We start from the raw sequence: 25,848 nt of genomic DNA, 5'->3' as shown, positions 1-25,848 counted from the left end.
GTCTTGAATATCCGAAGGTCTGATATCTTATATTCATAATAATAATAATAATAATAATGATAATAATGTGTATTTGAAGCTGCATGTTATTGAATACACTGACAAAGCCAATGGATATCTAGAGCACTGAAATGCATCAGGTGAAGTTGCAAATTTTCAGGAAGGGATGCTTCCCCTATTCTCCTCTGCAGTCTATAGACGTGAAAGCATAAATTATCCTGAATAATTACAATTAAAATACAAATGTTACTCATCAAAACTTCAAAGTACTATGGAAAATGCTAACCAGACATCCTCTATTTTCTTTTGCAGTCTATAGACGCGAAAGCATAAATTTGCCTAAATAATTGCAATTAAAAAACACATGTTACTCATCAAAACTTTGAAAGAAATTTGGAAAATGCTAACTAGACTCAGAAGAGTTTTAATACTCTCGTAACATATGACACAAATATGGGTCCATAGAAACTCAACAATTTATTATATTACAGTAGTACTACAATTTTTGCGGTCTTATTGTTAATCCTGAAGAAATTCATTTGTTGGAATTACTGCACACTCTGCTTCCATCTTGAAATTTTATGACCTTTTATTACTTGTTTATCACCGCGCAACGTGTAACAGTAAAACAAAAAGCTCAACTTTAACAACAGGACTGCACTTTTTCTCTTTGAGGCTTCATGAGCCATGAACTTCGAACATGAAGTCCTCGAAGTGGTTTTAGCTCGATACCTTCATACGCCTCTCTACCATAAAAGAGTCATTGCAGGGTAGATATCTGCTCATATACACCGATGGCAATACTTTGCAAATTAGCATTAAAATAACAAAGCAAGGAACATGATCCTTCTTGCTTAAATACAAGCAGACATTCAATTATACAATGATGGCCAGCAAAACCCATTCCATAAATATCATCAAATTTACACGAGTAACAAATAACAAACCCATAAACGTAAACAAATAACAGCTACAAGAGTGGGAGGAGGTAAGAAAGACTCCTTGTTTACAAACCAACTTAAGCCATCTCTCGAAACCTCGCAATCGCCTTCTTTTGTATGATGGTTTTATAACTATCCCCAGCTTGAGCCTCCAAGCTCGGATCTACCACCTTCCTTTGCCGACTTCCAAGCCCTGCTCTGTCATCCGCAACATTTGCCAGGACTGGCTCTTTGATGCCACTACCGTCTTTACCAAGCCCCTAAAAGTTGTTGAAGAAAGAAACCGCACCCATACAAATGGCACCAAAATCAACGTCAGAATAGGAAATTAAATTCAGTTACACGGGTAATCCACAATCTAATTGGATATTTCAGTCATAACCAGTGTAATTGGATTAAAAAAAGTTTTTGCCTCCTTGAGATAAGAAGAAACATGGCACCCTGGGGATTTAGGAAACAACAGGCACAAAATGTGTAGAAAAAAAAATGAGAATATTCAATGGACATGTGGATATACACAAGGAGATAGGATTATAGGAAGTTAGAGCTTGCTCCTAGAGTAGAATGAGAGAATCAATTGAGAAGTGAGAGTAGAATGAGAGAATCAATTGAGACCACCACTACAAATTGCAAGTTTGCAACAGTTGGAAGTGGTCTCTATAGCTCATGAGAACTTGATTGGAAGCAACAAAGGCCCACCATAATGGTTAATCTAGCAGAGGAGGTAACCCTTAACAGAATAACAAAGCTAATGAACAATATGAATCGCTGCTCAAAGAAATTTGCGATGACTGCTTTGTTGTTGTGTTGTAGGAAACATGACATCATACATCTAAGTTCTGTAAAATTTTCTTGCAATGCCTTGCAGGAGGGAAGTAAATTCAAAGTTTTTAAAGTCATACTCTAGGGAGAGAGGTTCGTAGGTAAAAAATGGATAATAATGTTCTCATTTGAAGGTAAAAATGGATAATAATGTTTTCATTTGTAGAGGAATACCACATGTGAACTTCAATATTCCATTTGAAAATCATGAAAATGTGATTTTCGAAATTCTATTTGGAAAGGAAGTATAACAATAGAAAATATAAGATAAAATCCTAAGTTAAATAATATAAATGAAATTTTAGGGGGGAAAACCAGATAACCAATCTTCGCAAAAAGAAATGCAATCATAGATAAGTGAAGATGATTTTATTTTATTTTTTTTTTTCAAAGAAAGGATATGTACCAACTGCTGATTTATACAGATAAAATAATAACAAACAGAAAAGAAATGGGAGGTACCAGTCCTTCTTGCCAGCCCATATTCCTCAGCATGCGATTACCAACATTGCTTTCATCAATGGCCCGGTCAGCAGTTATCACCTCAAAATTTTGGGCGTTAACATCACCAGTTGGACGTCCTCCCCCAACTCCAGGAGGGAAAGGCATAGAATCTGAGCCCTTTCTATATGCATATTCACAATCTTGACAAGCAATGGTATTTCTCAAAAGTCAATATACTTTGAACAGAGGAAAAAAAGAACCAACAAGCGAACTTGGCTGAACAACACTTGGGATTATTGCTGACAGTACTTAACAGAAACAAGACACCAGAGATTCAAGTAGCTAGCTCTAGTATCGTTAAGTCTATGACTACCAGTGAGTTTTCAAAGTTAGCATGTGTGGCATGCCAACCTCACTAATACAAACCATTCATATTGCAAATTGACCATTAGTTTAACTTTGATGGAACCAGTTAGAAAAGTATATAGCATGATCAATCCAAGGATAAGATGGAAAGAAACATGCCGGTAACTTTTATGATTTAAGATTATGTATGATCTATTCCTCAGGTGACTACAACAAGAAAAACAATACCAAAGGTGGCAATCATCCGTGCTTACTTGATTCCCCACGGTCTGACATGTCATCCCTAACAGCAGTTGATGATGAACCATATAAGCTTCTTCTCTCAGCTGCACGATCCCTATATGTTGTTGGAGTAGTTGATTGTGCTGGTGCCTCCAAAAACCTCCGCTTTCCGCTCGCAGAAACCGGAGGTACATAAGAACCTAATGCTGATGCATCAGTTTTGAATGGTGTTACAACAGAGGTTTCAACAGAGGACATCCCAGAAATACTTGTAATGGGAGTTGAAGCAGCAGTACTTCCAGCACTTGATAATCCGGGGAATGTTGTATCAGACTTTATAACCCCCTTACCTGAACCCCTAATCACACCCATTATTGTGCCACCGGCACTATTACTCACAGGCCTTGGTGTGATTGGAGAATCCGAATGCGCACCGACAGAATTTGAAGACATATTAGTGGAGCCACGGTTTACTGCTGAAGCTGAAAAGATGGAGCTATTCGCATTGTCTTTTGAAGAAAATGCGTCTGATTTCACCTTACTTTTTCCAATATTGAATGAACTGATCTGCTTATCTTCACTCAAACCAGAAGACTGATTATCATCAAGAACCACTCGTGCAGCCTGCCCCTCATGATTTCTTTGCTTCCACATGGCTAAGACATTATTCATTTTCTTTTTATTAGCTAAAAGACTGCTTTTTGATGCCAGTTTAATCTCTTTTAACTTCTCCTTCTCTTTCTTCTCTGCAGCTGCTGCTGCTGCTGCTGCTGCTTGAACAGCATCGGGCCTTCTCTTTCTTCTCTGCAGCTGCTGCTGCTGCTGCTGCTGCTTGAACAGCATCGGGTAAAGATGCCTTCTCATTTGATTTTGCCGTAGTAGTTGCCGGGGCAGAAATCACAACCTTCTTGCTACCAGCACCATCAGATGCTTTACTTTCATTAATTGATTCGGCAGTTTCCTTGTTATTGCTCTGATCAGCACAAGGTACATATTGCTGGTTCTGATGATCGTAGGTATACCATATTCCGTTGTTGCCATCATAGTAAAGACCTGCAATGCATGATTTGCATGTTCATATTTTGTCTACATGGAATATCTAGAAACTAATCATCTAAATATTCTTTTAAAAGTAATTACAACTCCACTAGTTTAAGTTCAGTAAAAGTATTACAGAATCAAAAAAGTTTCCTCAGAAATTCGCTAATCACAGGCTTCAAAACATCAACCATATTCAAGACTCAAGTTGAAATTGGAGCTAAAACTTCATTCTGAACCTCACCATAGCAAACCATATAAAAAACACAACACATATGGAGATGTAGATCTGTGTGGATGAGCATGCTTAATCACTAATACATACATGGATAGATATATTACAGTATATGGAATGAATATTAGGTTTATAAGTTTTAGTTTATCAAAGTTTGTCATTGACAAAGACGAATCAATACACAGATCATAATGAATGAAGACTACCCCAGTCATATCAGATCTGCAGTTACAAACTTGCATCCAGCATTTTGGTCTCTAAGTATTGACTATTAATCTATTTGGTTGACTTAAGCCAAAATCTCCATAGAATATGACAAGAACAAAGATCTAACCTGAGTTTCCATCATAGTAGAAGCCAGAGGCAGCATCATAATAATAACCAGATTTTTCATCCCATACAAATCCAGATTGCGGAGCTGAACAGCCTTTTTGTGCTTGCCCATTTCCATTTTGTTCGCTCCCAACTGCGGACACCTTTTCATCAGGGTTGTATTCCTTAGGGGCCCAACCAACAGCATCATACTAAAAGAGAGATGAAAAAGTAAGTCAAATAATGTAATTATCAAAAAAGTACAAATTATCTATTGAGCTTCAAAAGTTCAATACAAACCTTTGCTAGAATGAATACATAAAAATAGATCAATGAATTATTGTCATTGGCTCTCCTCTTACTTAATGATCACTGATTTTGGTGTTCCAGATTGGGAACACATCACGAAACTATGCTTTGTAATCAGACTAATTCCGGTCACTTGTTCTGGGGATTCATAAGGGATACCAGGACGGATATGATAGGGACCCCAAAATATAGTAATAAGGCTTAAAAAAAAGAAAAATAAGGCCAAAGCAAAAGCAGAACTACCTGTTGTGCAAATGTTGCTGCCTCAATTGCAGCTGCAGCAAGACTACTAGATTGAGGAGCACCAGCACCAGGACCATGAACACTTTTCGCAAATGCTACACGAACGATCTGACCATTCTTCTCGAGAGTTGTCCCATTTGTTGCATCCAACGCTTTTGTAGCATCCTCCACCTAAGTGAACCAATATAAGGTATATAATAACGTAGGTAAAGAAAGTGAGAATTTTGTTTGACAATGATTATTACCGAGTGAAAGTGCACGAATGCAAAACCCCTGGACACATGGGTGAATTTATCCCTGACAAGCCTAATATCCTGCAGACAGAATGTGTGATGTCAAAACAGATGTAAAAAATGCAAAATTCAGCAAGCTACATGCATGGCTCTTATTACCTTAATTGGAGCATGTTTGGCAAACTCATAGCGGAGCATTTCTTCATCAGCATTTTCATCCAATCCTCGAACAACCAAAACATGAGTCGGCCCTGAAAATGAAATTCTAGCAAATTAAACAGAAAAAAATAAATAAAAATAAGACCCATATCATATCAGAAAGCAGAGCATCAACCTACCAGCGTCTGATGCTCTTTTACCAACTGATGCTGGATTAGAGGTGGCCATATCAGCTGAAGGAGCATCATCAGATCGGCTCTCATTACACTGAACTTGCAAAAGAATATTATATTTGCTATATTAATTCCTGGGGTCTATGTAAGCATTGATGAACCATACATACAAAATCAACCAAATTACGACAAATGTCCTCCATATTGTTATAGTGCTTCAGTAGACTTGATCATCACTGTGAATTACAACATGCGTATAAAAACAGAAAAGTGCAAAAAATTATTACAAAATGATTGTTGCTTCTGTACTTGACAAGACTGTCTTACTACAAACAAGTGCCGCTTCTTTACTTGACAAGGCTGCCCAAAATATACATGCAAGCAAGTTAAGATATTTAGCATTTAAGCCTCATTACTCATTATATGGGGTTGATAAGTGTATCGACAACAGCTATAGCCACTTTCCAGTGAAGGATGCAAGCTCATTTCTCAAACTCAAAAAACTTTTTATAATAAGAAAATATTTTTTTATTGTAGAAATAGAAGGATCAAAAAAGATAATATGTTCTTTTCTACTGATGTAAGAAAAAGGATTCATGTAGGCTACTGTAACAACTTGGAATAAACATTTTGTTTATAGTTTATATCATTCTCTTGTGTACTCAATCTGTTTAATATTACTTTACATGAAGAAATTCAGCATGAGGTGTCATCAGAATATACATTAACTAATGCTCATCGGCACGAAGGGTCATAAAAATAAATTAAAAACTAGAGGAACCAGCATTTTGTAACTCCACCGTACATACTGGAGATGCAAAACTTCTTAGGTAACTGCCACAAAAATAAATAGAACCCAAGAATCACGTTGAAGACAAAAACATACCTGGAAACAGGATGTTCGACGTGCAAAATTTACACAACCACATATAGTACACATCCAGTCAGAGGGTGCAGCGGAGAATCTGTTGTGTCCATATCCCGTTCTAAAAGCGCTCTCCTGACCTAAAGGTGCACCCACTCCACCAGTAGGCTTACTACTGCAGCACAAGTCACACAGTTTGAAAGTTATCAGCAGTAAAATATTAACACTTTGAAGAAATAAAATATTGTGTGCAACAGGATTAAGACATTATTAGCAAGTGTATTTGTACCCTAAGGATGAAGAATAACATATACATCACACTTGAGATTTGCGATTTGCTACTCAAAATTAACACCAAGAAAAGTAATTCTGGTTCGACGAAGCAAAAAGAAGGGTATCAGTGCATGAACCACACACCAGGGATTTCAACACAGCTGGGTCAAGAAACATCAATTTGTAAAACATATAAAGAAAGCTGTCATGTGTGTTCATTAAGTATTGACGTTGAAGAGTATCATCCTAATGTAATGAGTTGTTATCGTATTGGAGTGACCTCAAAAGTGTCCAAGTGCCTGAGACACCAAAAAACTAACGCAAGAAATATTAGGATGAATAACACTGATGGCAATATCGTTCAGAGAATGGCATCTGCCATGGATGTGCAGTATCACCGTAGCCATAGAGAAAGAAAGTATACATAGCCACAACTATATGAAATATGTTAAAATGTCAAAATAAGAATTCATTATCCAATCTAAAGCTGATACCTGTACTCAAAAAGCAGCTTTCTTCCATCAATACTAAGGCCACTCTCTCCTATACCATCCATCATGTTGCGGGCAGCTTCCTGAAATGAATATGAGTTAAGCAGCGTGCAATTAAATAAGGAAGCAAGCAAGAACCAGAAGAAGCATATCAGTTTGATACCACAGTGGGGAAGTCAATAAAAGCAAATCCTCGAGAAATGCCGGAATTCCGTTCTTTAATAACACGGATATGTCGAAGGGGTCCCCATTCAGACTGGAAAAGTTTTCAGCCATATCAATATCACTGAAAAAGAACTTATGACGATAACTGCATGTAGTAAATAACTTATAAGTAAGGATTTATACGAGAATTTGATAAAGATCTTCCTCATTTGTCTTCTGCGATAGACCCTTCACAACAATTGTAGCAGATGGAGCCTGTAGGCACATATAATTTCTCAGAATGATTACTCCAAGAGCAAGGAAAAATACATGATTATTTTGAAGGTTCAAAATAAACATACCACCGAAGATTCAGGATATCTCCTCTCATCACGTTCACGATCCCAATCCCTATGTTTATCGCTCTTTTCATACCGGTCATCATCATTGCTGTCTTCTCTGTGACTCCGCCCACGGCTTCGACCACGAGGAGATCTGGATCTCGAACGTTCATCCCTTCCACGAGAGTGAGAGCGGTCATGCCGCCTATATGGACTCGGATCTCTTTCCCGACTCACACCTCGTCTGTCCCTCTCACGATCACGGGATTCACGTCGTCGCCAACTACCATCCCTTCTGACTCTCTCATGATCAGAATCACAACTATACCGACCAAAATCATGGTCTCTCTCACGGCTCGTCTCTCGGCTACGGTGGGAAATACGATTCCGGTAGTCATAAGTGTCGCCTAAATCATTATCATCTCGGCCTCCAAACCTTGAATGTCTTTCAAGCCCATAGTCACGGTAACGATTTGTATCATGATAGTTATAGCTCTCATTAAATCTATCAACTTCATGAAAGGAATCAATTTCTTGATACTTATCCGCTTCATGAAAATTATCCATTTCATGATACTGATCATGGTATGACTTGTCATGTCTTCTAGGTTCCCGAATAGATGCATATTCTTCGCTGGGACCTCTTCTCCTAGGCTGGGACCAAATGCCAGGAACAGGTGGTGGTGGCGGATATACATCCCTCTCATGCATGTCACGATGGAACACATTCCTTGCATATACATCCCTTTCATCCAGATACCTCCTACCACCATATGAACCAGCAGCCCTGCCACAACAAGATTAGTACTAAAGGGAGCATTCTTTGATTTTACGGTTAATCTAAAAAAATGACATATTATTTGACAACGATGTTGGCAAATACAAAATGCAGTCATAGTCAACACGTGCAGAACCAATAGTCACCTGAAATCTGGCTCATGGACAGCACCATACCCCTCCAAGGCCTGTAGATTCAACAGAATAACAAGTCAGCAACTAATATTAATGGAAGGAAAACCATTCCATATCAACAGTGGCCCAGGGGTTTCTGATTGTTCATGATGAGAATCCATTAAACATGGAGGGTCAATCACATGAGCCATAAAATCTGGTATCATCCTGATAGGTAATTAAAGAAGAAAACTGCAATTACGCTGTTTGCATCCCATCCTTGTTGCACATAACGTCCAGGATCCATTTCTTCCAACAAGAATTACCCTGAAAGGTGCTTGATAGGCCTTTCACAGAGATTGGGTGCAAGAAGATTGGAAGTCTATCCTGTAATAGATGCACAAACAAACCATTAAGCCAAAATCTACAGAGATTTAATGCTCATAACTTGGCCAGCCTTTCAGCGGAATCTTCAAACCGAAGTGCCCAATAAAACCCCATCATCAATCTCTTGCATCACAAGAATACAAGCCCTTAAAAGTGTGAAATCTGAACTCTATTAAAATAGTGCCACAGATTGAAAAAGTTGAAGCTTCTTAGATTTGTCTCATGAAGCTGTGCAATACAGGAACTAACTGGATTATAGTCATTAATTTTGTATGTTATACTAAATCCAGATGAAGTTTGAGAAAAGTGATATTTACATAATGAAAGTAGCATATAGTTGATTGCTATAAATATTATTATTTATGAGGCAACAATGCGTTTTTTTACTGGAATCTGAAGGCACGTTAAATTTGCGTACCACAGGGGTAACATGCAAGATAAGTATCACCAAAGTAAAAACATGTTCGAAGAGGAACATGGTCTTAGGCAGGAAAAATATTGACTCACATTCCTGAGACACTTAGTGTGACTTAAATAAAATTGGTCTGATAGTACCATCAGTAATAATCCATGATTTTCCAATATCTCTACATCACTTTTTTCCTCCTAAGAATGCATCAGCAATAGACCTATTACACATAATATATTGGACTAAGGACACTATTGAATAACAACTTTGCAAGAAATTTTAAAATAAATATTAATAGGCACATGCATGAAAGATATATTTCATGCAAAAAAAACTCAAAAAAATAAACTCGTGATTCATGGGCTTGTGGATAATTCAGATAGTCGGAGGGTTCAGCCGATAGCTGGCCAGACAACTACTGGTTTAGCACATGCCCATGTCTTATAACAAAAGACATCGAGACTGCAGATGCTCTGCATTCTAGCAGAATGCAACATAACAGATCGAGGGGATACACAGCATCCTACCCAAACAGACTATTTCCTAATAACCTGAAAACTGTGCACTAAAACTGTGAGCCATGAAAGGGGATTTCTTAAAGTGCAAATGTTTTTCATATCCTCAACATTTTCAAAATATACAAATTGAATGACAAGATACTGAGACTTGCCAAGGTGTGACTGAATACTGACTTTAAGTTATAAATTTGATGTGGGAAGAGAATATAACAACTTATAGCTCCTGGTCTTGCAGCTTTAGGGTGTGACCATAAGGGTAATTAACGCTACGAATACAAAGTTCGCAGAGGAGAAGGATCCAAATCCTTGAATAGCATAGCTGATAGAACACCATATAGGAATTTTGACGGCCTTTCAATTCACAGGCAAGCTACTCTGATTCTAAAAATATGTATGAACTCAATTAACAAAAACTCAATTCCACCATGGAGATTCTCACATGTTTACGACTTTGATCTTGATTAAAGCTACTCAAAGAATTCAAACTCAACACTTTCAGTTAACATATGCTTCCGGTGATTTGGCTGTCAAATTTCTCACACTTACACTTTCTCATGTCATTATCGAGAATTTTCCAATACCAGATATGTTACAGGACAAATTCAACAAATTGACATACTCTGAATCATTGTAAAGGGCAAAAGGAAAACCTTGACCAAAATCAGAAATCGTGAAAATGGGCTCTGATTGATTTAACAAATAATTCTTTTCAGTTTTCCCAACTTCACATGGCCACAACTATCAGCATGAGCAGCATAATAGTTTGTATTACAAGGACAGTTACATCATCAAGTGAACCCAAGATGAACAACACAAGTGCTTCGTTCATTTCCGGATATTGAAGACACTTGCACCTCATTTTGTACACGGGACTCGTGTTTGGATTTGACTAGAGAATGAAGTGGGAATTACAATTGTTTTATTGTTGGCAATAGATAATTAATAAGCAATCATGTATATTTGGAAATTATTTTAATTTTTTGATTGCCAGTTATGTTGGAATGCCATTCCCTACTATCTCATTGGAAATGCCCATTCCCATAAAATGTGGGAATGAATGAGAAGTGTGAACTAGCATTCTAGCTTCCAAAAAGACCTCGTGTTTCGTAAGAATGAATAAGAAGTGGGAATGGGCATTCTAGCTTCCAAAGCTATGTTCATGAATGAGAAGTGGGAATGGGCATTCAATTCCCACCCATTCCAGTGTACCAAACCAGGGATTAAGCCTTTTCTTTTCTTTTTCTTTCGACAGCTTTGTATGAACAGTAACTCTAGGATCCTGCTAGTTGCCGCTGACGCCAATGATACATCAGTTACAGACACCACTTCCATCTCATGAGTAATTCCTTGACATTAAGTGATTACTCCTCTCACATGAGTTCTAGAACATGAACTATCTAACAAAAGTATTGCCAACCCAAAATTTTCAGCTTGCCTTTTACTGACTCTTACACATATTTCATCTGACAATAAAAATAAACCCTGCAAAAAAACGAGCCTTTTGCAGATAAGATTGCAACCTATAAAAAAATTGTGATTCCATCTCAAATAAACTATCAATTACACCATAATTTCATAAAACAGCACAAACCCTAATTTCCCAATTCATCCCGAACCCTAATCAACCAAAGCTAACCCTAAACTTAACAATCGCTCAATCAACCACCGGGATCGTTCCTTATAAAACACTAAACCGCGTTCAGAAACAATTAGATCAAAAAGCAGAATCAAAACTGACCTACTTCGCCTCTTGATTGGCTCCGAATTCGTTTCCCAGAGCTTCCGATTGTCTTCGTCGTCGGCTTAGTCAAAGGCTTCGTCGTCTTCGTCGCCGATCGCCGCCGTCGAAAAGTTCGTGAAAGGGATCGGGATCGAGGGTTTGAAGAGGGAGAGGGCGGCGGATGAGAAAAGCGCCGATTTGGATCGAGAAGAGAACTCAGATCCGAAACTTATTTGTCATCTTACCGGGTCACGGGTTTAAAAAACCGAACAGAATAAGTTGAGAGTCGAATTTGGGTCGGGTGTGAATAAACCAGACCCGTGTAGGTGACTTTCTTTCTCGGGTAAACTAGTTTTTTCAGCGGTCTTGTTTATGAGGTCCGAATTTATTTTGAATGTAACAAAATAGGAAAAAGAAAGAATGCATATTTCAAGAAATCCCAAAGCCTCAAAATTTATGGTTCAAGTCATTTTTTTTTTCAAAAATAACCCAGTATTATTTTAACTTAGTGATAATAGTAAATTGAACATAAGATTACTAGCATTGCATTGAACATAAGAATCTACTCCTCTGTACAAATGGGAGAACCCAAAATTCACTATTCATGCTACAGTAAATACTACTGCGGTCTTTACTATAGCATTATTGTCGTATCAAACAGGAAATGTTACTGTAGCATTTTTTAAAAACTGTAGCAGATGCAGGAGCTGTGGCAATTCAAAAAATTTTAAAACTTTTACTGTACGGTGTTCACGACTAATATTAGCAATGCAAGAAGACTTTCCTCTATAACAATTCTTTTACAGAACAATATCTCATTATTCCTCGAGCAAATATCAAATCATAAGAATGCTCAACTTTGATCAAGGGAATTTTCAAATAGGTTAAGAATAAACCCTAGAAATTAGGGAGCAAGAACGTATCCTTCACCAAAGATGAAACCGTAAAAAACGAAAATCGACCGGAAAATTATATTATGGATAGGATTAGCGAGAAGAAGAAGGAAACATGCTCAACTTTTGAGCATTTCTGCAGAAAAACAAAATTTAATAGATAGTGACTGATATGTTTGAAAAGAGAAATATTTGGAAAGAGAGTAGTGTATTATTTATGGGAAATATGAGGTACTAAACACGATAAATGCTGGCGAGGAATTTGAGAAAGGAGTTGAAAGATTGAACAAATTTTTACTGTAGACCTAAACGGAATTTTAATTATCAAAATCGACCGATTTTTTTTAATTACCAAAATCGACCCGTTTTATGTCACGTAGGCTTAATCCAGTTTCCTAATTAGTCGGGGTTGCCAACCCCGACTGTTTAGGAGTTGTTAAACCCCGATTAGAAGCCTTAAAACCCGGTTTAACAACTCCTAAACAGTCGGGGTTGGTAACCCCGACTAATTAGGAAACTGGATTACGCCTACGTGGCATAAAACGGATTGATTTTGGTAATTAAAAAAAAATCGGTCGATTTTGATAATAAAAAATTAGTTTGGATCTATAGTGAAAATTTGTTCTTGAAAGATTTCTTGGTGAAGGGATTAGTAAAAGATTCTCTAGCACGAGAGTTGGAAAAAAGTAATAATTAGTATTTAAGAGAAGCTAAAAAGTCAAGAAGTTTTTAAGTAGAGAAATTAAAGAAAGCTTCATATTTTAGGATTTGACCTGTGACAAAAAAAATGCAACATATTTCTTTTTATTGGTATAGTATTGATTGCAGATAAACCCTCGTCTTTATGTTCAATACCATTTATCACCTCAACCATTTTAGTAGCATCTACCATTTCCAAAATTAAATATCGATAACGTACTACAAAACTTATACTAATTTTGTACTCCCACAAAAAAATAAAGTAACATCCGTGATGACTCACAATTTATCTTGACAAATTTCAAGAATAGACCCCATACATTTTTTAGCGGTAGTACAAAAATAGCCTGTACCTTGTATTACAATTTTCATTTTTCCAACTACAAAAATAACCTAGAAAGAATGTAAATTCATCTCGAAAATTACATGGTGTTTTCAATTTTAAACCAACAAACATCAAAACTTTACTAGGACGATCGCCGGACTTAAGACCTCGCTACTCCAGAAACACCACGACAACAGGAAAAATAAACAAAATCACAAGAAACAAAAAAAAAATTTGAAATCGGCTATAAAATTATTTTCCGTTAAATCTCATAATCAGAAGAGAGACGAATAGGGGAAAGTTCGACAGTTAGATCTCTCTTATTGGCTTGCTCAAATAAATTTTACATAGTAGATTAAACTATTTTACATTCAGATAGCACAGACTGACGAAATAACTATTTTATTGCACAAATCTAAGCAACAAACCGGGTGAACGTTTGCACTTGTAAGCATAAAAATCTCTTGTGCATATCTACTTGTATTGGGAACAAACAAAAATTAGTACAAGAATATCCAACTACTACTTGCTTTCATTTACAATAAAATTTGCTTCAACAAGCAAAATCTATTATCTGGTACAAAGCTGCATTAGCAAATGATTGCCTTACTTCTCCTCGACTTTCGATATCGATGATGTCAGGATGCGGAAGATTTCGAGGAAGAACGACGGCTTTCGCCTTTCGGAGAAGTCATCCCCGATGGCATGGCCATACAATGTTTCTGCAGCCGGAGCAGCGGATGATCTGATTTTTGTAGCCAACAAATTGCCTCCTGCAGGCTGGGCAGGACCCCTGTTCATGAAGTGGAAAGTAAAATGCTAAGAACAGAGAAGAGACATCTAAAAGAAAGTCAAAAATAGGTTTAATCGGGTCATTGGTCACTGTATTTATCACTTAATTGGACATTCATACCTCTGTTTCAATTGGTTGGATGGATAGTCATATAAGTGAATATTAATTGTCTAATGCTTTTCATCAATTATTATAATGGATCTCTTTCTAGCAGTTGAAGAATTCTTTCAATCAGGTAAACTCTTGAGTTCCCTTAATACTACTTCTATTATTCTTGTGCCCAAAGTCCTTAATCCCACATCAGCTGCTGACTATCGGCCGATTTCCTGCTGCAATGTCATCTACAAAACTATCTCTAAAGTTATTGCTAGTAGGGTGCAAAAGATTATAGGCTATTTAGTTAATGATGCTCAATGTGCATTTGTGAAAGGGAGACTCATATCCAGTAACTTCTTACTTGCTCATGAAATTATCAAACACTATGGAAGGAAAAATAACTCCCCAAGAACTATTCTGAATGTTGATCTGAGGAAGGCCTTTGACACTATTAATTGGGAGTTTATAAGAAGTATGTTGGTTGGTCTGGGGTTTCCTATGATCATGGTTCACTGGATCATGGAGTGTATTTCCTCTCCAAAATTTTCTTTAGCATTGAATGGGGGGCTGCATGGATACTTCCATGGTGCAAGAGGATTAAGACAAGGGGATCCTCTTTCCCCTTATCTCTTTGTCATTGGTATGGAGTTTCTATCTAGAAAACTTAGTGCTCTAAAGGATGACTCCTCTTTCAAATTTCACCCGAAGTGTTCTAAACTGAAGATCAATCATTTGATATTTGCCGATGACTTGCTCTTGTTCTGTAAAGCTGACATGAGCTCTATTGCAAAAATTTATGAATGCCTACAAGAGTTTGGACAAGCTTCAGGCTTGGAAGCTAATGCAAGTAAGTGCTCTGTTTTCCTTAGTGGAGTTAGTGATAGTCTCAAAATTCAGATATGCAATTATCTTAAATTCCCTGAGGGTATACTGCCTATGAAGTATCTGGGGCTGCCACTGAATGCTAAAAGGCTCTCGTATTCTGATTGCTCCTGCCTTATTGAAAGAATAAACAAGCAATTCCAAACCTGGCAACAGAAAAAATATCTGTCTTATGCAGGCAGGCTTGAGTTGATAAAATCTGTGATATTAGGCATTCAAACATATTGGATCAGCAATTACATTCTGCCAGTTAAAGTATTGGAAAGAATTAACAGAATGAGTTCTGAATTTCTGTGGGGACATAAACTTCATCTTGTGAATTGGAAATCTATGTGTCAAGGGAAGGAGCAAGGGGGGCTGGGGATTTTTTCAGCTAAGCTCTGGAATTATGCTGCTGCTTCTAAGCTCCTTTGGATGATTCATCTTAAAAAGGATCTACTATGGATAAAATGGATTCATGGAAACTATCTACAGAGGTTCAATATCTGGTATGTTCCATCCAAGACAAATGATTCATGGACATGGAGGCAACTCCTTAAAGTGAGAGATATGTTGTTGCACAAGTTTGGTAGTGTTGACAATATTGAGGCTGCTATAACTGAATGTTATGCTGATGACAAACTCCAATTATCTGCAGTTTACAAGTTTCTTATCCAGCCTACGATTACAGTGCCCTGGGCTAAAACTGTATGGGATAGTTTTTTATATCCTAAACATTCTTTCATATTGTGGCTAGTTTGTCATTCAAGACTTCTCACCAAGGATAGATTGTGCCGAATGGGTATCCTGAGCACCAATCAGACTCACTGTGTCCTGTGTAATAGACAGGAACTGGAGACAAGTAGCCACGTTTTCTTTGAATGTCAATTTTCAGCTGAAGTCTGGAATTTAGTGATGGAATGGCTGAGATATAGATGGAGGTCATGTGTATGGAGTTTGGTTTTGAACTGGTATTCATATAATTTGAAAGGAAAAGGCCCTATGAAGAAATTGAAGAGGATGTGTTTATCCACTGCAGTTTATATGATCTGGAAGGAGAGAAATCGGAGAATCTTTCAAGGCAAAATGAGGCTCCCTGCTCAGATTCTTAGTGATATCAAGTTTTCAGTTTTTGCAAAAGTTCATAATGATACTTCTAATGTACATATGAAAAATATTCTTGAGAACCTGTAATTTTTTGGTTTCCAGATTTTCTGGCACTTAGTTGTACTTCTCATTCTCAATTTGGAAAATGAATAAAATTTAAGTTCATTGACCAAAAAAAAAAAATTATTATAATGGATTACAGTGATGTGGCATAAAAAAAATCCTCGATCATTTGACGTGATAGATTTATTGCTATGTATAACATCTTAATCACTTATGAAAATGAAAATCTAGGACTTATTGAACCACTTGTGCTGAGTAATTATATGGCATTTGACATTCTGTTCCAGAAAATATTGACTAAGATATATTAAGTCGTATTGCTTAAAAGTGAATGAAAATAGACAATTCAAATTGACAAAAAGTGTTAGAAGTGACTAGCAATCTAATTAGTATTTAATTACATGACAGGCCATCCAAGAATTTAAAACATAGATATGAACGTCTAATCACAAGATAAATATAGTATCCAATGCTCCAATTAACCCGTCAAAAATACGAAATTGAGCTCTTACTGAGTATAGGAATTTGATAATAATAATAATAATTGATAGTTTGTTAAAGGTTCATTTCTTTTCTTTTTTTAACATGTTTAAGATCTTCAGGTATTAATGTATTTCCAAACATAGAAATAATGTTATGGACTCAGATTCTCCCCTTGAACTCTACAGTCTGTTTGGGAGCTCACTGAGGAAAGGGAAAGAACGGTAGGGAAGGGAAGGAAATTGTCAATTCCCAAACAAGGTTAAACTCAAATTTTTCTTCCCCTTCCTTCTCTGTCCTCCATCCAAACACATCAATAAGGAAGTCATCAATCATCATGCATCCCTCCGAAACTATTTTATTAGCACTTATACTTCCTGCTACAAGCTACATTATCTCCAAAGTTAGGATGGAATGTCAACATAGGAATCATGTGACAAAAAATTACCTTTTAAACTCTAATCTGCCACCTAAAGTTGAGGGCAGGGGAAAAAATATTGTAGCCTGAGGTGCAAGAACTAATAAGAAATTTTAGGCGGATATATGTGACTATAACGACATAATGCATGGAGTGTATCTGCAATTAACCCTCATCAATTCAGTTTGTGAGATACTAATAATTTGTTAATCTGTGTTTATGGATGTGGATCAATGAACACCGATTGCTAAGCATTTCCCCTCAATATAGACCAGCTTTCTGACACGTGGGATGACACATGCGACCAAATAGACAGCATAGCGCATGAAACTGAAAGATAAACAGGTCGACAGCATTACGTATATGCAACAAACTGAATGACACATTTCATTGGGATGCATGTGTGCATCAGAGTGGATGCATTACATATATGATAATGAATGATAACTTTCCATGTGTATGATTCTTCACATTTAAAAAAAAAAAACATATTTACAGTAGATGCAAAAGAACAGATTTCTATGCAAGAAAATATTACAGTAGTTATATGCTGCATGCCTGCATCTGGATTAGTGTAGATTCAAGTTTACAGAGAGCAGTTAAGGAAGAAAATAAATTTCCCACTTCGGTGCACAATGCCACAAACTATTTTGAACTCTTTGCAGTGGTTTTGCAATTTTGATCATTTTCAAAATTTGTTAAACATAGTTATTTGAAGTTTGGACGACAATGAACCTGTATCTTTTCAGCTAATAAACATATCTAAAACCATCCATCTCCCCTCCTGTTTCTTACAATCTATAGCCTGATCTCTTAATTGCCAGCGGCTCCTTCTCACTCAACAAAATTTCTTCTATTAACTTCCTAATAGAAATCCTTCCAAATATGAATAACTCCTTACTTTCAGTCCCTTTCTACCTGGTAAAAATTAGGTAGAAATTTCCAAATTTCAAGAAAATGCAGCACAATCAGTTAGATAACGACTAATTGTGGGATGAAGAAACAATACTGTTAAGGAAAAGAGTCTGAAGCACCATTATTCCACCTTCAGACACAGTAGAGGAAAAAAGAACAAATATGGAAAGATAAAGATGACTCCAAGGCCCTAGGTCTATTTCTGATCATTATATATCCTTGTGCGTCTCAGGCCTATCTATTCAAAGTGAAAAGTATTACAAGAGCTGATCATTCTGATGAGGTACTTTTCTCTTTCATTTTTTTCGCAGTTCACTGATACAATGTAGGAAAAAGAGAGAAAACAAAAAGGCATGGGAGAAGATAATATCAGAGAAATAAGTAGGTACCTCAATAGCAAAATTATTCGCAAATGTCCCAATAAGAAGAGGAGCAGCAAATGGCAGTACCCAAGTAGCAAAAATGAAGAACCTGAACAACCAACCGGATAGCGCAAACCAAAGGAAGAATATTGTCTGCAAAAAAGATAACAGAAATTAGTATGTAAAGTATGAAAGACGTATGAAAATCTTCTTTATGAAGCCAAAAAGAATCTAACAGATATTTTTGTTCAGAGCAACAAGCTGAAACAATACAAAGTGGAATTTGAGCAAATCATGATTGCTTTGATGAAGAACCTTAACTATAAAAACAATTTATTAGATTCAATTTGATGAGCTATATCCAATGAAGTCTTGAAATATGTGTGATGCAAATCATCTTCTACCTATAATATACTTTAGAAGTTTCCCAAGATACAAGGACAAGAAAATCATAACTATCTATAATGCTAGGTGGTTAAGGTACACAATCTTCGAGGAATGCATCCTTTGGCAGCTATTATGCCTTTTCAATTACTTGGCTGGAAGGTGGAATATACTCTGCTGACAAACTAAGCAACAGCCATGAATTCCAGACTGCATAAATCTTATTCAGGGATTGATGTCAACATAGCCATTCTTAATAACAAGTATGCCAAACTTTTATTAGACTTGGTCGTCAACTATTTGATTGCATACAAGATTTCACTAACAAATGTAGAACAACTTAGTAGATCAAGAGAACTTGAAGATTCTGAACTACTACAGGTCTTCTATCTCAGTAAGGAGTAGAAGTACTTTTCACTAGAGAACTGACTTTTACTAGAAACAAGTCTAATGTTTGCTAGGAAGATAATAGCATTCAGCATTGATTTTTCACACAATGGCAGACGCTATTGTTGTATGGATTCCTGGAAAGCTGGAAGCAGACCAATTGACAGAAGAACCAGTGTCCAATTGAGTAAGACATGAAATGAATTAAAGACAACACTCACTTATGACTGACTGTTCCATAGTTTGAACAGCAAGGATGACGTTAATTCACTAGTTGTAGCATGTTGATATTGAATTTAATATTAGCAAGGTCCCTTAGACGTTCTAATGTTCTATTAACATATTTTCTTTCCCAATTGTCAATATATGGTGTAAGTTTCTTCTGCAAACTCTAGTCAATTGCCTTGCAAGACTTTGTAATGGGTTGTTGTCCATAGCTCTGGAATTTGGCTACCAAAAAGTAAGGCTATCACAATTACAAATTTACAATTAACAATCCACATTACCATATCACATATTTCAATATTCCATGACAATCTATCATCAATTAACAAACTAAATCATGGTTGTTAAAGAAGAATAAACCTTTGATATTTTGACTATTCTGTAGCAAACACTGTCATATGGTCCTTAGCTACTGGGCATATTGTGGTCTAATTGAAAATTATATATCCTGCATAGTGTGAGGAAAAGATTAAACATAACCATCGAATGCTTTTTTCCCATATTAAATTGTTTTTTTTTCTATTAGTTTTTATTTAGTGCCAGATTGTCCAGGTCGACAGCACAACTAATAACTCTTACAATGGTACCACTGATCCCTACCACTACGGCCAGATAAACCCATCACCTCTCTAGATGCTGTCCGTATGAAGCCACTTGATTCTCCTTGAATTTTATTCACAATCAAGTGTATGTCTAACCATACTATCTACTGCTACACTGCCACTCCTCACGTCAACAACCTCATTGAACATACGACCATGCTTCTTCATTTAATGCAATTCCAACACATTACAATCGACGTCCACGGCCTGCCAACATCTAACAGAATTATTCCTCCAATTTGTGGTTGTCTCCTCAACATTTAAGTATTTAACATTATATGGTCAACATTAGTGATGTAGTAATTTATCAATACTTCTATATTTCAGCCGCCTTGAATTAACTCCTTGCCCATCCTCAATCCCACAAACATCAACAACCAATGCTTAAAGCAAGGAACTACCTCACTCACTTTTTGCAGTTTTGTTGAAGTTACAATTTTACATCCTTGTCATACAAATTCAATATCCTTCAACTTGAAACATAGCCCACAGTTTCCCCCCATTTAAAACACCATCCCCTCTCTAGCCTTATCAACTAAGACATAAAAACACCACCAAAAGACAACAACGCACAACGGAAACTCATATGAAGTAGGAAAATTACAAGTCTACATGAGTCTTTGCTTCACGTCAATAATTGCTCCCTTGCCGGCCGATTCAACAAAATTTTATTTTTCACATTAAAAAACAATCAATCAAGTACTAAAATGATGCATAGGATAAGCACTCACAGCAAATCCCCTGCCAATAGGCGTCTCAAGAAAACCACTCAGCTCCTTCCTATACTGCAAAACACCAATAAATAGAAGAGATAAGCCAAAAAAAAAGAATAAAAAAGGAAAAAATAGTACACAAAACCCTAACCCTAGGCCAATTTCTCGAGAAATCAAGCGAGAAGGTCCTCCACCGCCTCCCAATCCCCAGCTCCTGATCCATCTCCCTCGCCCTCACCGACGCCGCGCGAGCGAACGAATCAAATCGGCGGGAAACCGAAAACCTCCGGTCGATCCTCTCGGCGGCCTTCTTCGCTTCGAAGGAGAGGATCTCGAAGCCGTCGTTGGCGCTCCGCCTGATGAGGAGAAACCTAGAAGTGATCGGACCATTCTCGACGCTGGTTGTTTCCGGTGGCTAGTGAACATCTGCGTTGGGTATCTTGTCCTCCGGGTGAAGAACCAATGCCACATAGAGCCTTATCTTCCTTACCGCTTTGCTCGCCAGTTCGGCTATGACCAACTGTATGTCGGGAATCCGAGCCATAGCCTGCAGGTAGAGGGAGGATTGATTGATGGCGTACGAGCGTGGCTATGGACGATGGTGGGTTGCACTGGAGCCCATTTTGCTCTTCCTTCGTATAGGCGTAAGCCGCTGACCACTTTCCTCAGCTGCAAGTCCTTCGTATAGGCGTAAGCCGCTGACCACTTTCCTCAGCTGCAAGTGGTTTCTTTCTGCCTATGAATCTATTAGTGTGAGGAGCCTCTCAGAGTTACAGTCCGAGTACGCGGTCCGGGCTGCCATGATGGCTGGTCGCAGGGCTGAGCTTGCTCAGAAGCGGAGAAAACTGCGGCCGAAGGCTCTGATCGGTTGGACGAGAATCCGTCGTCGATGGTGGGGACGGGGGTAGGGTTTGGGGGAGGTGAGGAGAGACCATTGCGAGCTGAGGGTCGCCATGGCGAATTTTGGGGGGGCTGCTATTTTTACGAGAAGCTCCGATGTTAGAAGATACGCGTGCCCGCGTGAGTTGCGCGTGCGGTGCTGAGAAGAGGGCCTGGCTTTCGCCTTTGGGCTTTTATTACGCCACGGAGGCCCATCTTTATACCGTCTGCTTCAGCTTATCTTTTTATGACAAAATTTTCAAAACCAACTCATTTGATAAACTATTCCCAAAAAAAGACCCATTTCAGTTTTATTTGCAAAAACCGACCTGGTTTCAGCTACTGGTTTGTCCTGCCTCTTTGATTTTCCTTTTTCATTAATGACAGCTCTTGTTCATTGAATGAAATGGATATTGTCACTTTAGGTAGGACGATCGATGATCATGAGCCACCAGCTCCTATACACGTTGAAACGTGTGATAGGCCTGCGCATGCTCGACCAGTTGGTCCTCGGAGGGTTGGTGCCCCGAAAAAAAGACCCATTTCAGTTTTATTTGCAAAAACCGACCTGGTTTCAGCCTCAGCGCTGAAACCAGGTCGGATTTTGAAAAAAAAAATTCCGAAACTTCACGGGAGTTCAACTCCCGTGAAGTTTTGTTATGAGAAAAAACTTCACGATAGGCCTGCGCATGCTCGACCAGTTGGTCCTCGGAGGGTTGGTGCCCCGAAGAGGAAGAAGACCGCCCACAAACCCCACGACGGTCAGCGTCCCTATGGAGTGGACTTAGGAAGCACTGCCGATGGAGTGGAAGGTAACATTTAATTGCTCTTGCTTCCAGGTTGTTTACCTTTTGGGGTTTGTAACCATGTTTTGTGCTCCAGGTTTCTTTGAAGAGGGTGAACTCCCACCGAGTCCGGCATCTCCTGGTGTTGATAACATGGATTGCTTTATGCAACAGATGTGCGACAGTTTTTTAGAAAAACCGACCTGGTTTCAGCGACAGTGCTGAAACCAGGTCGGTTTCTCTAAATAAATCTAAAATGGGTCGTTTTTTGCAATTAGTTTATCAAATGGGTTGGTTTTGAAAATTTGTCCTATCTTTTTATGATCAATAGTGGCGTTTTATATAGCTTGGGCTTATTTGCACATATACCCCTTATCTCATGGGTATTTACAATAATATCCTAAAACCTCGGTGTTCGCAAAACTAACCCTCATATCATCAACTTTGTGAAAAATAACCTTAAAATTAACAAATCATTAACTTGGTGCTAAAAATTTGACTGCTTTGTTGGTAATTCTTGTGTTGCTATTACAAATTAGCTTATCAAAGTTGATGATTAATTGCTATTAGATAATTTGTTTCCAAAATTGATGATTTGAGGCATAGTTTTGCAAATAGTAAACTTTTAGGATATTTTTGGAAATACTCATGATTTAAGGGTTATATGTGCAAATAACCCTTAAAGTTTTTACAACATATATTTTTTGGCATTATTATCTTGCCCGTCCTAAAATTATTATTTTTCTAAATTTGATAGGTAAAGTTATTTTTATTTACTTTGTCATTTTCATGTGAGTCTTTAATTTAAATTAATGGTCGCGGAATGCTTGTTCTTTTTTTTTTACGAGAGAGCTAGATAAGTAGAGGATTCGGATCCTCTCCACTATCTAAAACGTAGTGGGGTGACCACTACATAATCACAACCATTGATTATCTAGTTAATGGTTGTGATTTTTTTTAGTATAGGAATGAGTGCAATACACGGGGGTATGGTAAGTGTTAGATTTAGATTGTATTATAACCTCGTACTAAGTAATCAACGATTGAGATTAAAAGGAGTGGTCTTTCCACTAAATGTATGATAAATTAAAGAAAACGCGGTAGAGGATGATATATATATTTCAGAGTTTGAAATGTAAAGAAAAATAAAAATATCACTACATTTGACGAGATATATTCAGGCCTCCTCTATTGCGGAAAAAGCAAATTTAGATGTTACTATTATCATCAATATATTAACAATGTTAAGACCATACATTACTTTACTAGCATGATGCTTCAATGAGAGTTTCATTCATAAACAACAGTAAGCCTATATTCAATCTCCAATCATACATTAATACAATACAATGCAATAATAAGTAAGAACAACAATTCAACAAACATACTAGTAAGTAATACAAATGTCTGTAAGTAGTCAATACTTTATTTTTATTTTTAATTTTTTTAAAAAAAATTCACGCCCAGTTATCCATCATTAATTCACTTGTACTCCAGAGTCATAAACATCTCCAGATTTCCAATTTTGCGGTATATTATTAGCAGCCACGACCCAGCTCTCATCTCCGTCATCTCCTCCGCTCAACAGCATCCTTATAGAGAGATCTCCGCTCGGAGGAGAAACTACAGTCCACACTGCTCCATGGCTTCTGCTCAACAGCTTGCACGTCAAATTCACGGTCTGCACGCGGCGAACATCACGGCAGTTAGTTATGCAGTAAAATTGAATATGAAGGTGAAAACTCTGGAGTTATCGGTTGTATGTATGTAGTACGTACCTCGCACAATTGGACTGCGGTTATATCTTTGTTTCCTTGTTGGTACCATATTTCAAAGGCGATATAGTTCGGGGGGTTGCTGGCCTCGTCGATCTTGAAGGTGATGTTCTTGTTTGGGTAGTTGCAAGAAACCCTGCCGAGAGTAGGAAAATGGTTTACGTGATTGATCGATGGAACTGAAGCGGATAATATTTTGCATATGTACACTGTATGATATCTAAGGAGAATTTGTAAGAAAGGAAACTATTATATATCTAGTTTGAATAGATCGAGGCCTTGGCTAGCAGGTGTTAAAAGTTGACAAAATTTTCGAATAAGTTGTTTCAATCAATTACTATAGGTTTGGTATAATCATCTAAATACTATCAGACAATTATGATCGAGAATACATGCCTCCTGTACTCGATACCAACAAATCCGAGAGCCAAAAGAGAAGCCCCTGCATCTGTTGTCTGACCCATCTGAGCGAATGCACGCTGGCTAAGTATAAAATCAGTACTACCACTTGCACCTGAATCTGTGATCACAATGGTCACGCCGTTGTCTGAGCAGTAGTTCGCATTGGTGCATTTAACCTGCACATCGAAAATTTTATTTACAGTTCATTACGTTCACAAGAATAAATGAATTTAATTGCAGATGCATCTTTTGTACAATGATAATGCAGCCGTTTACATCCTCTAGACATTTTTATTGGCACTTACGCTCTCTGAACTCCGACCAACACTATTTCTGGAGTTAGGTCGAGGTGTAACGTACCTAAGATTCAGAGGCACAACTACTAATAAAATTTTAGAGGGCATAAGCCGCTACATCACCATAGCACAGATGGCGTATATGCAAATAACCGTAAATAAATTGACAGAGATCGTTGCACATATGTGTGAAGATTACTTGGTAGCATGCACCGCAACCGACACCATTTCTGTAGAGATTGCTTGCAGCAGATACATCGCCATCGTTGAGAGTTGCACCAAACGAGCCATATCCGCATGCTCCATCTATACGATGAATTAATCAACAAATAAGTATGAGATAAAGTCGTTCATTTAAGGATGTATACTAGCTTGAGACTAAAGTACTGAACCTGATGTGCCATTTTGCGCTGAGTTCGAATAGTAAGCAGCACTTGATTGGATGAAATCATCAGCTTTGATCAGAATTTGGAACTGAAATAGAGAGAGAAAGAACAAAACTAGGAACTTAGAAGAAAGAGCCATTGAAGAAATTAAAGTATGAAGCAAATGTTTGGAGACAAGTTGGTGATGAAGGGAAGCTTGGGCTTTGAGTATTTATAGGGAAATTAAAGCGTGTAAGTTTTTTTTTCTTTGGTAAAAATTCTCAGGCTTTGACATTCTCAGAAGTCATTTTGATGGGGATTTTCCACAACTAACCACTTCAACAATAAAGTTGGTACAAAAAAAAGTACGTGCACTTTTTTATGTTTGATCAAACCATATTTTAAGTTGTATATACAAACACGTTTTAATTCACCAAAAAAAAAAAAGGTGATACAATAGATACCATCTCCTTAATTATATCAAATT

The 25,848-nt window shown here is 37.5% G+C and overlaps 3 protein-coding genes across 5 annotated transcripts; all 3 read right to left on the bottom strand.

Annotated features, from left to right (window-relative positions):
- LOC109825161 (SUPPRESSOR OF ABI3-5) lies at positions 825–11,762 on the bottom strand. 3 transcript variants are annotated; one of them, XM_020391911.1, is made up of 17 exons: positions 11,555–11,762; positions 8,765–8,889; positions 8,536–8,576; positions 7,633–8,398; positions 7,475–7,546; positions 7,290–7,382; positions 7,130–7,209; positions 6,384–6,534; positions 5,504–5,591; positions 5,325–5,416; positions 5,178–5,246; positions 4,933–5,103; positions 4,403–4,592; positions 3,586–3,848; positions 2,828–3,527; positions 2,226–2,407; positions 825–1,201 (listed from the first exon to the last, which is right to left on the bottom strand). In XM_020391911.1, exons 2-17 carry the CDS (start codon positions 8,807–8,809, stop codon positions 1,019–1,021), a joined length of 3,186 nt encoding a protein of 1,061 aa, XP_020247500.1. In that variant the 5' UTR covers positions 8,810–8,889; positions 11,555–11,762; the 3' UTR covers positions 825–1,018. The 3 variants fall into 3 exon arrangements, with proteins under 3 accessions (XP_020247500.1, XP_020247499.1, XP_020247501.1); XM_020391910.1 differs by having other exon boundaries at positions 6,384–6,537; positions 11,555–11,761; XM_020391912.1 differs by lacking the exon at positions 8,765–8,889 and having other exon boundaries at positions 6,384–6,537; positions 11,555–11,761.
- Positions 14,138–22,678, bottom strand: LOC109825527. Its single transcript, XM_020392378.1, has 5 exons — positions 22,587–22,678; positions 21,011–21,215; positions 20,878–20,931; positions 18,576–18,701; positions 14,138–14,246 (listed from the first exon to the last, which is right to left on the bottom strand). Exons 1-5 carry the CDS (start codon positions 22,676–22,678, stop codon positions 14,145–14,147), a joined length of 579 nt encoding a protein of 192 aa, XP_020247967.1. The 3' UTR covers positions 14,138–14,144.
- LOC109825797 (expansin-like B1) lies at positions 23,852–25,546 on the bottom strand. The gene is made up of 5 exons (XM_020392692.1): positions 25,389–25,546; positions 25,196–25,302; positions 24,695–24,876; positions 24,302–24,434; positions 23,852–24,204 (listed from the first exon to the last, which is right to left on the bottom strand). Exons 1-5 carry the CDS (start codon positions 25,519–25,521, stop codon positions 24,001–24,003), a joined length of 759 nt encoding a protein of 252 aa, XP_020248281.1. The 5' UTR covers positions 25,522–25,546; the 3' UTR covers positions 23,852–24,000.

This window comes from Asparagus officinalis, chromosome 10 (genome assembly GCF_001876935.1).
Source record: "Asparagus officinalis chromosome 10, Aspof.V1, whole genome shotgun sequence".
Classification (NCBI taxonomy): Eukaryota; Viridiplantae; Streptophyta; class Magnoliopsida; order Asparagales; family Asparagaceae; genus Asparagus; species Asparagus officinalis.
The sequence above is the reverse complement of the archived record's forward strand: the minus strand, read 5'-3'. Positions and strand labels throughout refer to the sequence as shown.

What these genes read in the sequence shown, in the direction of transcription:
- LOC109825797 (XM_020392692.1), bottom strand. Translation starts at nt 25,521, where the DNA reads ATGGCTCTTTCTTCTAAGTTCCTAGTTTTGTTCTTTCTCTCTCTATTT. An exon ending in AGCGCAAAATGGCACATCAG is followed by an intron (nt 25,303 to 25,388) that starts GTTCAGTACTTT and finishes TTCATCGTATAG; the next exon opens with ATGGAGCATGCGGATATGGC. An exon ending in GTTGCGGTGCATGCTACCAA is followed by an intron (nt 24,877 to 25,195) that starts GTAATCTTCACA and finishes TTCGATGTGCAG; the next exon opens with GTTAAATGCACCAATGCGAA.
- LOC109825527 (XM_020392378.1), bottom strand. Translation starts at nt 22,678, where the DNA reads ATGTTATCAACACCAGGAGATGCCGGACTCGGTGGGAGTTCACCCTCT. An exon ending in TCTCGAGAAATTGGCCTAGG is followed by an intron (nt 20,932 to 21,010) that starts GTTAGGGTTTTG and finishes GGTGTTTTGCAG; the next exon opens with TATAGGAAGGAGCTGAGTGG. An exon ending in CTATTGGCAGGGGATTTGCT is followed by an intron (nt 18,702 to 20,877) that starts GTGAGTGCTTAT and finishes TCTTTTTTGCAG; the next exon opens with ACAATATTCTTCCTTTGGTT.
- LOC109825161 (XM_020391910.1), bottom strand. Translation starts at nt 8,809, where the DNA reads ATGGATCCTGGACGTTATGTGCAACAAGGATGGGATGCAAACAGC. An exon ending in AAGATCTTTATCAAATTCTC is followed by an intron (nt 7,383 to 7,474) that starts GTATAAATCCTT and finishes AAACTTTTCCAG; the next exon opens with TCTGAATGGGGACCCCTTCG. An exon ending in CTACTATGATGGAAACTCAG is followed by an intron (nt 3,849 to 4,402) that starts GTTAGATCTTTG and finishes CATGCATTGCAG; the next exon opens with GTCTTTACTATGATGGCAAC.